The sequence below is a fragment of the Alexandromys fortis genome, unplaced genomic scaffold (genome assembly GCF_014885135.2).
Source record: "Alexandromys fortis isolate MF-2015 unplaced genomic scaffold, M_Fortis_MF-2015_v1.1 scaffold_173, whole genome shotgun sequence".
NCBI classification, from domain to species: Eukaryota; Metazoa; Chordata; class Mammalia; order Rodentia; family Cricetidae; genus Alexandromys; species Alexandromys fortis.
In genome coordinates, this window is record NW_026068051.1 from 1,522,680 (window position 1) to 1,535,395 (window position 12,716).

Sequence of the window (12,716 nt, forward strand, 5' to 3'; positions counted from 1 at the left end):
GGTGAGCTCAGAGTTGCAACTCCGATCTCTCCCAGACCGGTCTGTCCCTCCGCAATCACCTCCTCCTCGAGAAGCAGGGAGCAGGGCAAGGTCTGAGCCCGGGCAGTCGAGGGCGGGTATCCCGGAGAACCCGGCGCGGCGCGCTCCTCCCCCAGCCCGAGAGTCCCGTAGCCGCTAGGGAAGGTGGAGCCCAGTTCCACGCCCCCCGGAGGGCAGGGCCTTCTACCGAGGCTCAGAAGCCGTCGGTCGCAGCCGGGAAGTTGGGAGGGAAGGAATAGCTGACGGTCCGGAAGCCTCGGATTAACCGCGAGGGAAATGCCGTGTCCAACGTCTCGGGATCCATGCAGTTGAGCCGCTAGGGGTCTCATCGAGCCCCCGAATCCTGAATCTCCCAGTTCTCCCGTGAATCACAGTCAATCCTAAACCAGCACACAATTCTGCCAGACCCCACACTCCCCATAGAGAGTCTAGGCGACACGGTAGGTCACCCACCAATAGGCCTCAACAGCTCCTCGACCCGTTTCACTCACACACACCCCTCTGCAGACGGGTTTGCCGTCCAAGGCCTCTGGTAGCCAGTCCTGAAGGGTTAAGAAGGCCGTGGGGCACCGGAGCTGCGGGTACACGGGCGCCTGAGCTAATTGGCGACCCCAGAGACAATGAAGGCTTGAAGGCTGGTAGCTTAATTGGGCCTGGGAGGGGCCTGGCCTTTGTCTAGGACAAGGCCCAGCTCGTCGGCTGCAGGATCCCCACGCTGCACTTGGCCTTGAAGCAGCTGGGCCCCAGCGGGCACTGGGTGGGCAACTCCGGGAGGGGGGCGTGTAAGGGCGAAAGCAAGGGGGCCGGAGGACTCTCCAAACTGCGCTCCAGGATCTGAAGTAGTGCCCGACCCGAACTGCAGCAGCAACCGCCAGACTACAACAGCGACCAGGCTGCTGCAGCCGGCCTTCCTAGACAGCCCCTCTCGGGTGGCTGTTCTGCTGCGATCACGTCCACCACCTCAGGTGGTGCCCCCTGGTGTCCGCAGGCTGGGGACCCACAGCTAACTCCCAGGCTTCTTTCCGAGTTAAAAGTGAGAGGCCGCAAAAAGCCAGTGCACGCCTTGCTCCGTGAATTTTCCAGACGTTTCAACCCAAAGCGACCTCGAATAAAGGCAGAGCTAAGGAGAGATGCTACTTGAACTAGGGGAGGAAGCGTTCCTGTTCCTGCTTGGTTCGTGGACCACATTGCGGGGGTCAGTCCAAGTAGATTAGAGACAGGGAAGCCATAACCCACCTAGGGTTGGGATGATCTTCTACCTCTCAACCCAAACCCCGCCCAGCTCTCTTTCCCTCAGCCCATGGAATTCAGTGTAGTTTGGGGCAGCCTTCTCCCAGGAAGTTAGTTAAGTGTGTCATCCCAGGAAGGAGACCTGATCATCTGATGCCCCGGAATTTTCAGTTCCACCTGCATTTTTACCCTACCTGTCAAACCCCTGTCCCTGATGTCCCTGGGCTAGTTGGAGACCATACAAGCCCCAGGGGTGCACAGCGCCTAAAGAGCCAATCTCCTTGGTCAGTCCCCCTGGATTTAAAGGAAGGAAGGTGGGTTGTTCAACTACCACAAACCCAGGGGCATGTGAGTAACTGATTGCGAGTCACCCCGACCACGTCGGTTAAGGACTGAAGGTACCTGCCAGTTTGGTGATATTGAGAAGGGAAGGCTGCGGCCCTCTGGAGGGAAATGGATGGGAGTAGCTGTCCTTGATGGAGTGGGTCTTGGGAAGTACTAGCCCAATGGAACTGGTGAGACACAATGCGACCCCCTGAAAGTCACCAACCAGCCTGAGGCAGGGAGAGGAACAGCTTATTGACCACCATACTCACTTCCCGGGAGTTAGTCCAGGTCTAAAGAGGAATTTTTAGGCCAGATTTTGCACTCTATTCAGCAGCCCAAACACAGAAAAATTCCGGAAGGCTGAGTGATGGGACGGAATTCTGGGGGCCGTGGTATTAAAGGAACACAGTCACCCCAACACACACACTCGAAAAGAGAAAGAGAAAAGGGAAGCACCCACTTCCCAGACCATGCACCCAGAAAACGTTGAAAAGAGGCGATGATGAATTGATTCACAGTGTCCTAGAAGTCAGAGACCAGGCCGCTCTTCTGCGCTTGGCTTGGCTCTAGCGACCAGGTTCCGGGAGCAGCAGGAGCTGCGGACACACAGTTAGTGGCCAGCAGAGGGAGCCCCGGGCTGCCGGCCTGGGTCGCGGGGAACTGCGAGGCTTAGCGGCGCCTCCAGGCCCAGCCTGTGCCCGGCACCGGCGCCTCGAAGCCTCGCAGGCCTGCATGCCTCCCCAGTCCGTGCCGCCACCGTGGCCGAGGTGCAGCTGCCCGGCAGATAGGGACACCCAGCCTTTTTTTTTTTTTTTTTTTTTACCCGCCTTAGTCCCTTCTTCTGCGCCCACAGAGCCCCAGCCCCGCTCGGCCCACAGAGCGCACAGCGCGGTTCACTTCGCATCGTAGCGTTTTATTATTTACTCGCTTCATTCTCTTTCTGGAGCAAAAAGTGAAAACCTGAGGTGGGGCCCGTGGGCCGGGCGGGCAAAGCCGGGGCGCAGAGGCTGAGAGGCCCGTGGGGTGGGCCTTCCCTGGGGTTCGGTGCCACCCCCTTCCCCAACAGCCAAGGATCCTGGGGCCCTGTACAATATAGATGCTCATGTAAAATGAAAAAAATTAAAAGCTATGAGTTAATCTCTACATATATGTACACAGTAATGTACACCTTTGAATAAATTAATACGAATTTGCATCTTCTGTGAACCTTAAAGCTTATTTACACAAATTACCATTTATTTCATAAATATCTTTTGCCCCCTGGGGACTCAAAGCCGAAGTGCAACTTCCTCCGCTGACCCAGGAGTAGGAGGGGTAGGAGTGGCGCCTGTCTCTGGTTAGGTGGAGGTGGGAAGACCAAACGGACAGGACTCCTAGCTCAAGTCTACACTGACTTCAGGCTTCTCTGGCTCCAGCATCCTCCACCCCAGTTTCTCACGACATCCTGGCCCAAGGGCCAGGGAGAGTGGGATACTGTCTAAAGCGAACACCTCTGCCCTATGCACATTCTGGCTTCTGAAGGGACGTTGGACTCTAAAGGAGACCATCTCCACCCCCATAAGTTGAAAGAAGGAGGTACCTCCCTCCCCCCCCGTAGTTGACTCTCGAGCAGATCTGAATCAAATCCAGTGGCTTCAAGTGCGACCGTGTTGCAGGTAGACTGATTCCTCCTTGAGGTCCCAGGGAAGCGGCCCAGATCCCCGACCTGCCACACGAGGCTCTATTCTGACTGCTGAAGCCTGATTTTGCTTCTTTATTTAAATAAATACCCATTCTGTGCCGTACACGTCCCAGGCAGCCGAGGCAGGCAGCCCAGCCTGGGAGGCCCGTGTAGCAGCGCAGCAGCCAAGGAACCCCCTCACTTGGGCGACTCCCGGCCTGGGGAGAGGGCTCGCTGGCTCTCCAACCCACTCACCAGTCTCTGGATGCTCTGCAGTTCACTGGCCGCCTCTTTGGCTGAGCCGCTGGGCGATAGGGCCCCACGGGATGGGCCCCCCACTTTTCGGAGAGCCAGCTCGGGCAGTGGGCTAGGCTCACGGCTACTTCCGCCTGCAGCCTTGGAGCCCTCCGCAGCCAGCCCGGTGCTAAGGAGACTAGTGCTAGGTGGGATGGTGACCGGGATCTGGTAAGGGCTGAAGCGCAGGCGAGGCCGGGCACTGCTCAGGAATGGGCTGCGTGATAGGGAACCAGCGGCGGCCGCGGCAGCAGCTGCAGCGCTGGTGGCGGGTAAAGCCGAGGCGGCGGCGGCCGCTGCTGCCATGTAAGTGTAAGGGTAGGGGAAGAGGCCTCCGAAAGTGGGCATTGGGATTCCCTGGAAGAAACAGAAGGAAACAACGGTTAGACATCTGTCGGAAGGGTGGTAGCCCTAAATCTACATTTGATACACCTTGCCCTACTCGAACCAGAAGTCACATAACTATAAAACCACGGGCTCACAGGTAGAGATTAGCCCGTGTGCCAGGGCCAAACCCAGCGTGTCCATCGCCTAGGGTGAGATGCAAAGGCTTGGAGTTGCCCTGCTCTGTCTGAGCTGGCTGGTATGGTAGGGGTAAAAGAATAAGCATGGGCTGGCTGAACTAGTATGGGCAAAGGCCTAGAGGGGAAGGCATAGGAAAGGCATGAGGTCAGGTGGCTAGCAGGCAGCTGGTGCTGTCATATAAGGTCCGGCTCATCTAGCACGATGGTTCCTCCATGGTTTCTGTCTGCACGGTCCAAGTTGCTGCAGGAACACAGGCTTGGGAAGCAGGATGCTCACATCTCTTGCCTGCATGCCTGCCCAGGGGTCTCCTGCCTCAGCCAGGATCTGTATGCAAGGGCTAATCAGTTTATAAACTGGCCTGAATGTTTGACAAAGAACTGGCGGCACTTCTGTGGCAGCTGAGGACAGAATGCAGTCTTTGCTGGTGGAGGGCCCAGCAGCCAGGAAGTCCTGGACAACCAGGACACTCAGCTCCTGAGGCTCCCGATTTGAGATTATCTGACCTTTGAGATAATGGCTTCTGCCCCAGAGTGTGTGCCTATGGAGCAGGTGATTGGGGGCTGACGGTACTAGAGTCGGAGAAAGCTCCAGTCCCGGTTCAAACAGGAAGAAACCAAGACACAGTGTAGCCTGGAGGAATGCAAGAGCAAGCCCCCACTGTACACTTCAGACCTGGCACTGCGGGTTGGGAGGAGGCGAGGAAGCTTTGAATTTCCCAAGATTTGGTTTCAACTGACACACAGCAACGGGCTTATCCCCGAATGTATCAACTGATTTCTCATAGCTCAGGAGTATGCCCTCCTTGGATTTGCACCTCCTGACCAGGCTGTGTCCAGAAACCCTGACTTTCCGTAATTCCCACAATCACCAGAGTTTGTCTGGGGAGGGGAGTTCACATCCACAGAAAGCCAGGGGGTACAGATCAACCGAGTCACAGTGGTTCGGGTGCCCTGGTAATGATAAGCTCTGTTCAAAACTCTTTTCAGAGCCCCACCCCCGACTTTACACATACTCGCTTCTGAACCAAAAGCCACATTCTCAAAAATCTAAACTCCTATTTTCCTTCCCCGGAGATAAGATCTCAAGGGTTCAATTTGCCAGAAACCTCAGAGGGAAGAAACTGAATGAAGAGATTCCAAATCTTTCCACAGGGAATATTCCACCCGAGTAAGGAAAGAGGCTGCTCTGCATCTGATCTCCTTATTGTGCCGCTGGCCACATTTTCGTCAACTCTCCCCTGGGAACTCAGAATTTCAGTAGGAGGCGGTGGGGAACTAAGCCCCCTTCTCTGGATGTGGCTGGAGAGTTGGGGGACTCAGAAAAGGGCAAAGATCAAGCCAGTTACTTGTCAGGGCAGACAGCTTCCTAGAGGACCTCAAAGGGGCCAGGGATACCTGTGGTGTGAGTCACTTTGGTAGTCAACTGTCCAGAAAATAATGCAAAATTCCCTCCTTCGTTCATCCAGTCTACAGAGCCTTTTAGAGCCAGTCATGAGGTCAAGGATTTCCTTCTCAAAAGTTTCCTAGGGCCAGAAAAGCGAACCCCATAAAACCCTAGAGCAATCCTAACTGGTCAGTCAGAAAAGTGTTGTGGGGTGTTCTCTCACCCTTTGCTGGGGTTAGAGAAGGAAACAGGCCCAGAGAGGACCAGGGACTTTCCTAAGGTCACACAGGGTTCAGAAGTAACGTCCGGGTTAGATCATAAGCAAGCGTTCCGTTTTAACCTCTCAGGACCTAGAAGGCTTTCCTGTAGACCGGGTTAGGTCTCTCAGAGGATGAGTGCCTACAGTATCTCTCAAGCTCTCTGCCGGTCTCAGTCACCACCAAGCTGGCCTCCCTCCTGCTGCCGGCAGATCACAGGCCTTACCTGAGATGCCAGCATATGCTGGGAGAGGTGGAACGGGAAGGGCGCCGCGGTGCTTGCTGCGCTGGCTGCGGGACCCAGCCCGCCTGCGTCCAGCCCCGCCGCGGTTCCGGGTCCCGCGCCCCCGCTATTGCCGCCGCCTCCTGCCACCGAGGCTAGAAGATGACCCATGCCCATGGCAGAGAAGGCTCCAGGGCCCATAGCGAATTGTCCTGGGTGCAGGAAAAGAGGCTGACCAGCTCCCAGCGGCCCAAAGAACTGCTGCCCGTGCAGGTGGCTGGAGAAAGCCAGGCCGGGCAGGTGGCCCGCACCCAGTGGGGACGCACTGTCTGTCTGCACCACCAACGGCGCCAGGCTAGGCTCCTTGCCCTCGCCCGCGTCCTTTCGCCCCTCGTCCTTTCTCCGGGCCTCGGCGCGTTCCTTCTCCAGGCTCCGCAGGCCAAACGGGCCGTCCCCACCTCCCTCCGTTGTTTCCTTGCTGCCTCTCTCGGGGCTGCGCCGCTCCCGGGCGCGTTCGGGTTCGGTCAGGCGAGCAGCAGGGCTGGCGTCCCGCGTAGGGCTGCGGCCCAGGGGCGCTGCTGCGCGCTCCTCGCCAGGACGCTCCAGCTCAGCGTCGCTGTCGGCTGAGCATGGCTTCTCTTCGACTGCGGGGAGAGAGGGAGCACGGGTTACAGGGAGCAGGCGGAGACGGACGCGGCGCCCTGTTCCCGGGGAACCTGGGCCGGGTCGTCGACACTTTAGACAGACCAGCTGTTGGGAAGGTCAAGTTGGGAGAGCTTCTAGGGGCAGCTGCAGGTCACATAAATCCAAGACCCCATTCTTACACTGAAAGAAAACCAGCCCTGAGAAGAAAACCTCATTTCTAACCACACATCCCACGGGGGATCCAACTCCAAAGCCTACCAAATGTCCTGGCTGCCAGGGACAGTCCTTAAATGGGAGGACCAGACTGGAAATTCTAGCCACATCCCGGTCACTTTTATCCAGGTCTTTAAGATTAGCCGAGCGCTGAACAAAAAGGTCGACTTTAAGGGTCACCCTAAGGGGACACTTCCAACTCCTACTTTCCAGACTCGGACCAACCGAGTCGCTTACCTCGAGTCCGATGCAGACGCAGGGGACTGGGCGCTGCACTGGGGGAGGGCGGTGGTTCACGCGCAAGCGGAGGGTCGCAGGACGAGGCATCGGACTCCGCGCCATCACGCTCCGGCTTGCAGTGTTCCTCATACAAGCGGAGAGTCGGCAGCGTTAGCTGCTTCCTGGGAGAGAGCAGAGGGAGATGTCAGCCGCCAACGCACCCCTCCTGGCTTCCTGTGGCCGGCGCGTCACAGGCCACCCGCTGATCCCTCACCTTTTCTCTCGACGGCCGTTCCCAGTGTCCCGGAAGCCCTTGGCAAACGGGTTGTTGTCGATCTTCAGTTGTGTAATCTGCGGGACCGAGGAAGCGGCACAAAGTCAGGACCTGGCTCTTCTAGCCTGGCCGGGGGCACCCTGAGGTCAGCGACTACGGGCCATGGAATAGAAAGCCGGAGGTAGGGGGTGGGGTCGTGCCACCCACCAGGGATAGGAAGCCGGGAGGTGAGGCCGGCAGGCAAACAACTAGGAAAGTGACAGGGTCTCTTTCTTATTCAAAAATAATCCCTCAACACGCACTCACAGGCCCAAGCAAACAAACAGGCTCCTGTTAAACTATTCGGTACCTGAACACAGCGCCCGCACACCCAAGCCCACAGGTCCAGGCAAAGGCAAATCACTGCACTCACAGGCCCAGAAGGGTGAGTTTACAAAAGATAAAAATAAATAAACAAGTGCCTATAGAATCCAACGAGTTCACTAGCTTCCATATATAGCTAAGGCACTTCTTTGTAAACCCCCTGGATTACAAAGACACAAGCAAAGACACTGGGACCCTCTCATTTAATCCACTATGATTATGAAGGCACGGACAAGTGGAGAAAGCCTTTTCACCTGAAGGAGAATTGTCTTAGTTTTTCCCACAGGGCCTGGGGCCTGGAGAGACCCAGACAAGTGGCTTAGAGGAGCTCACCAGAGCTGTGCCACCTGTCCCACTCTTTGGCTCTCTTGGAGAGTCAAAACTGGACCCTGCATTCCCAGCATCTGTAGAACTTGGGCAGATTGCCCCAGGCGCCCTCTTTTCATTTAGATTCCCAGTCGTGAGCCAAGAAATGAACGAATAAAATGTAAAAATGTCAGCGGGAGCCTGAGTCTCTACTAATTGCTAAGTAAACATCTCCACTCCAGCTAGGGCCCAGCTGTTTGAGTGCCTCAGGGGAGTATGTGTGTCTGTGTGGGTATGAGAGGGAGCCCAGGGGATTTATGTGGGTGCTGCTCTTGCAAATCTGAGTGGGTGGCGGGGTTCTTCGAGCTCTTTGCGATGCCCCTGCTATTGGGTGTGTTTGAATGGAGGTTTGGAGCCCGTGCATGTTTGGGGATGTAGATGGATGTAGGGGCCAAGTTCACTTCCCGCCCAGCACACCTTGTCATTCTGGTAGGCAGTGACAGCGATGAAATCAGTCTCTGGGAAGACGTAGGTGCGGAAGGTGCTGTAGGGGAGCTTCAAGATGTCATTGGCTCGGACGATGTGGAAGCGCGGCTGGTACTTGTGCATGGAGTTCAGGATGGTCTGTGAAGAGAGCGAGGTTCAGCCAGCGGCTCCCTGCCCCTGTCCTAAACCTTTCTATTACTGGGGACTGACTGACAGCTCTCTCTCTCTCTCTCTCTCTCTCTCTCTCTCTCTCTCTCTCTCTCTCTCATTTTTTCACCTGCACTTCTTTTTCTACTTTTCTTATGCTTTTCTTTTCAAAGTTTTATTTTCTCTCTCTATTACACCCCCCAGTTGAAAATCGAAATGAAACAAGACAGAAACAAACAAAACCCAACTCCCCGCTTTGACTTCACATCCCCTGACCTTGGTAAACTCCTGAAATACTAAGGAAAGAGAAGTGGGGGGGGGGCTCATGGACTGCCTACAGTGCAATAGAACCACCACTTGCCCAGTGAACCCCCACCATTGACTGGGATTAAGCAGAAATGAAGCGTTCCTCAGACTGTCTCTTGGCTGGGCACCATCTGCCTTACTGGAGGGAACAGTTTCCAAAAAGGCCTGAAGAGAGCGGGCTTAATTTCTGGATTCTCTAGCTTTAGGTGAGGGTTAGCTACAGGAGTAAGTCTTGGCATTCTCCAAGCTCAGTATCTCCCGTCCCACAGGACCTGCGCTGCTTGACCCATTGCCCGTAGCACCTGCCTCCGTCTTGAGGGGCTCTAAAAACCCTGACAGAAGGATCTGGGATTGAGAACAGCCTGGAACTTCCCATCAACTGTCCACATGCTCTTCCCCAGTAGCCCAGTGCCCCAGACAAGGTCACTCTAGGGGTCCTAGAAATTCTGTAGCCTCCCTCTACCCGCTCAACTGCGGTGAGTAAACCCAGGTTCTCAACCCCTTCCCACTCTCCTCCAACTCACAAAGCCATGCTTGTCGGAAATGTTGTTGGTGAGCTTCAGCTTGTGGAAAGCCACAGGTTTGGCCATCCACTGCTCCCCCGTGGCCGGACTGTCCGGATGAATGTACATGCGCTTGGGCATCTCCGGGTCGGCCTTGCCAGCCACCATCCACCGTGAGTTGTGAAACTTATAGCGGCAGTCATCAGCAGCCACAATGTCCATCAGCAGGATGTACTTGGCCTTCTTGTCCAGGCCGCTGACTCGCACCTTGAAGGGGGGGAACATCCGCCTCGGAGGGAGGGAAGGGGAACATGCTATTGGGACCCGGCTCTTCTTTACCCCTTTACCGTCCTGATGACAGAATACTCCTGCCTGATGGCCCCATTTATATTTGCAATACCCCTCTGTTTGTGCTGAGCTCTTGCTCCTACTGGGAAGAAGACCCAACTGCGGTCGGTACTCCCGAGACATCTCATTTCTGCTGGCCAGACCCGGTTTTGTAAAGTCTTGAATGAGCTTTGCACTCAGGTCTGTGGACCTTTCTTCCACTCTGATCTGGGATTAAGGCTGGTGCCCAGGAAAGGAAACTAGGCCCTTTAGAAATACGCTGGGTTTTTCTGAATTGCCCTGAAATTCGTTCAGGGGAAACACACTCTTTGCACAGGGCTCATAGAAATAAATTAGCAAGGCCCTTGTCTGGGGAAACGGTACACATAACCTTGATCAGGGATCCTGCGTCTGGAGTTCGGGGGAACAGGGTGAACCTGAGGCCTGGACTCTCAGAGCCTGAAGTGTTGGGAGGATTGGGCATTGTGTTTTTTCTTCCGGCTTTAAGGCCACAGGAGGTAGCTGGTCTCGAGCTCCATAGATAAGCAAGACTCTCTCTAGGGCCTAGCTGCAGGCTCAACAACTCAAGACCCGCTGCAGGAACCCAGCAGTTGGTCTGGGGCAAGCAGGAGGCGGGATGCTAGTCCCGCTATGGACTCCAGGGAACAGAGCGGAGAATCCGGGGAAGGTTCCTTCTCCTAGGAACTCCTAGATCGGCCCGGAGGCAGAAAAGCGAGACCTGAAGGGGTGAAGGAGATCCGCTAGGGTCGAGCCACTGGGGCTTTGAGATTTAGAAGGATTGGGACTATTCTTTAGGAGCGTGTTTTCGTTTTATTTCAATCGAGGGATGCTTGGTTTTCTTTTTCTTTTTAATTCGCTCCAGTGCCAAATGAGAAAACGTCAGCTTGCTTGTCTGTGAAGAGGTGCGTGGCGCCAGAGCCAGAGCGGGGGAGCCGAGAGCACCGGCTCCGGGTGCTGGTGGGTGCTGTCCGATCCCCTAGCCCGCCCACCCGCCGGCCTGCCGGCCACCCTACCTCCCGGACTTGGTGATGACCATCTCGGTGCCCAGCTTGTGGAACTGGTCCCACAGCTCCTTGGCCTCCAGCGTCACCTTGGGGTCGTCCTCCACCTCGTCCTCGGGTTCCAGGCTCTTGAGCGAGCGTAGATGCGCGGCGGGCGGGTGCGGGCCGAGTGCCGAGACGTGCAGCCCCGCCTCGGCGGCCGCTGCGGCCGCTGCAGCCGCTGCCGCCGCCCCCGCCAGGCCCGGGTCGGGCAGAGGCTTGGCCAGCGCGCCGGGTGGCAGCGCTAGCGCCGGGAAGAAGGAGGGCTGCGCTGCCGCCAGGAAGGCGGACATGGGGAAGTCGGCGGGCCGTGGCGCATGGAATGGGTGGTAAGCCATGGCGCTGGCTGCCAGCGCCGGCTCTCTCATCGGGACATCCGGCCCAGGCACCCGGGAGCCGGGGCCGGGGCCGGGGGCGCGCAGCTCGGACCCCCGGCCCGGGCGGCGGCGCGAGCGGAGGACTGACCGCACCGGCGACAAGCGCGGCAGCTGCTTCTCCCGGCTCCCCGTCCCGCCCGCGCACCTCAAGGGGCTCGGGGCTCTGGGCGCGGGGGCGGAGGGGGTTCTGCGCGGGGCTGGGCTGGGCTGGCCGGCTCCGGCGCCGGAGACCACGCGCGACTGGTTAGATCTTGTCCTGATCTCTGGAAAACTGTGACTATCTCACATGTCCTGCCCTGCTCGGATCCCCTGCGCTAACGAGCCAGGCCCCCCTTGATTGCTGATTTTACGCTTTTTGGACCAATTGTGGGTCTCCGGGGGCGGGGTTTTGACAGTTCAGGCCAAGCTCTGGACGGGAGGGGGGGCCAGGGAGAAGGTGTCGGAAGCCTCAGCAGTAAGAAAACATGTCAACAGAATAAAATATTAACCAATGACGGGCCAGCGGGCCCCGAGACCCCTCCCCCTGGCCTGGCCCCCACCCTGCCGCCCGCGTGGGCCGCTGCCTGGGCGAGGACTGGGAAGCGCGGAGGGCCGACCTGACCCGCTGAAACGGCCTGAGGCAGGGGGCGCCCGGGTCCCAGGGCCTTGGGGGAAGGACCCCTAGCCGCGTGCCGGCCCCAAGTGCAAAGCATTGACACGTTCCGGAGAGGAGAGGGGGCGCCCTTTCCCTCCCGCGCCGGGAGGCCCGGCGGCTCTGGCCTGCGCCCCAGCTTGGCCTCCCACCCCACTCGCGGTCACCGCCCAGGGTCCATGCACTTCGGAGGGAGGCTGCGGGCACTGGAAAGCGAGGCCGGTGGGCGGGCAAGTCAGGATGCTCGGGCGGCCGAGGGCCCGGAGCCGAACTCAGGTAGCCGGAGCCGGTGAGTGGGGAGCCATGGTAGAACCCTGATGGGGCCTGCAAGGGCGGGAGCGGGATGCGGCCTTGCTCTGGGAAGATGCGGGGGACCCCCCACCCACCCACACCTGCGTCTGCTCCCACAGACTGAGGAACCTGTGGTTCCAGGCGGGCCCTGCATTTAGCCCAAAGTAGGTCTGTGTCAGGTTCCCAACCTAAAGCTTTCTGGCGAATGGGAAAATGGATCCTTGGGGCCAGGTAGGTGAGCGCACCTTCTGCTGAGCCCAAGGAGGTACCGCGCTGGTTGATCCTAGACCTCAGATTCTCCACATACTCCAGAACGAATTTTCGTCGCATCCGGTACTGGAGATGCAAACCCATCTCTTCCTAGTCACCGGCAACCTTTCTTCTCTAGAGTTTGTTTCCGTCTTTTGGAAGCTCAAAGAGCCCTAGTTCAGGAATGCTAAGAAGTGCGGGTGGGAATCGGGGTGTCTGCCAGCTTTTGTGAACACTTCCTTCAACGATAAGTCTTCGTTTTCTCTCTGGAGACAGCCCCAGTGCATCCGTGTGCGTGGTGTGGTGTGGTGTGCTGTCGGTGTGGTGTGTGTGTATGTGTGTTGTACTTCGCGCCCAGTGTGATGCCCTCGGTACACAGA

The 12,716-nt window shown here is 57.5% G+C and overlaps 1 protein-coding gene across 1 annotated transcript; it reads right to left on the bottom strand.

The window, feature by feature from the left end:
• Nucleotides 1-2,811: 2,811 nt before the first annotated feature.
• Nucleotides 2,812-11,156, bottom strand: Tbx2 (T-box transcription factor 2). Its single transcript, XM_050119605.1, has 7 exons — nucleotides 10,762-11,156; nucleotides 9,422-9,689; nucleotides 8,436-8,582; nucleotides 7,290-7,366; nucleotides 7,034-7,197; nucleotides 5,942-6,582; nucleotides 2,812-3,907 (listed from the first exon to the last, which is right to left on the bottom strand). Exons 1-7 carry the CDS (start codon nucleotides 11,154-11,156, stop codon nucleotides 3,455-3,457), a joined length of 2,145 nt encoding a protein of 714 aa, XP_049975562.1. The 3' UTR covers nucleotides 2,812-3,454.
• Between the last annotated feature and the right edge of the window lie 1,560 nt (nucleotides 11,157-12,716).

Excerpts from the sequence above, each read along its gene's own strand:
- Tbx2 (XM_050119605.1), bottom strand. The coding sequence starts at position 11,156 with ATGAGAGAGCCGGCGCTGGCAGCCAGCGCCATGGCTTACCACCCATTC. Across the intron at positions 8,583-9,421 it reads TTTCCGACAAGCATGGCTTT|ACCATCCTGAACTCCATGCA; the intron begins GTGAGTTGGAGG and ends CTCTCTTCACAG. Across the intron at positions 3,908-5,941 it reads AGCATATGCTGGCATCTCAG|GGAATCCCAATGCCCACTTT; the intron begins GTAAGGCCTGTG and ends TGTTTCTTCCAG.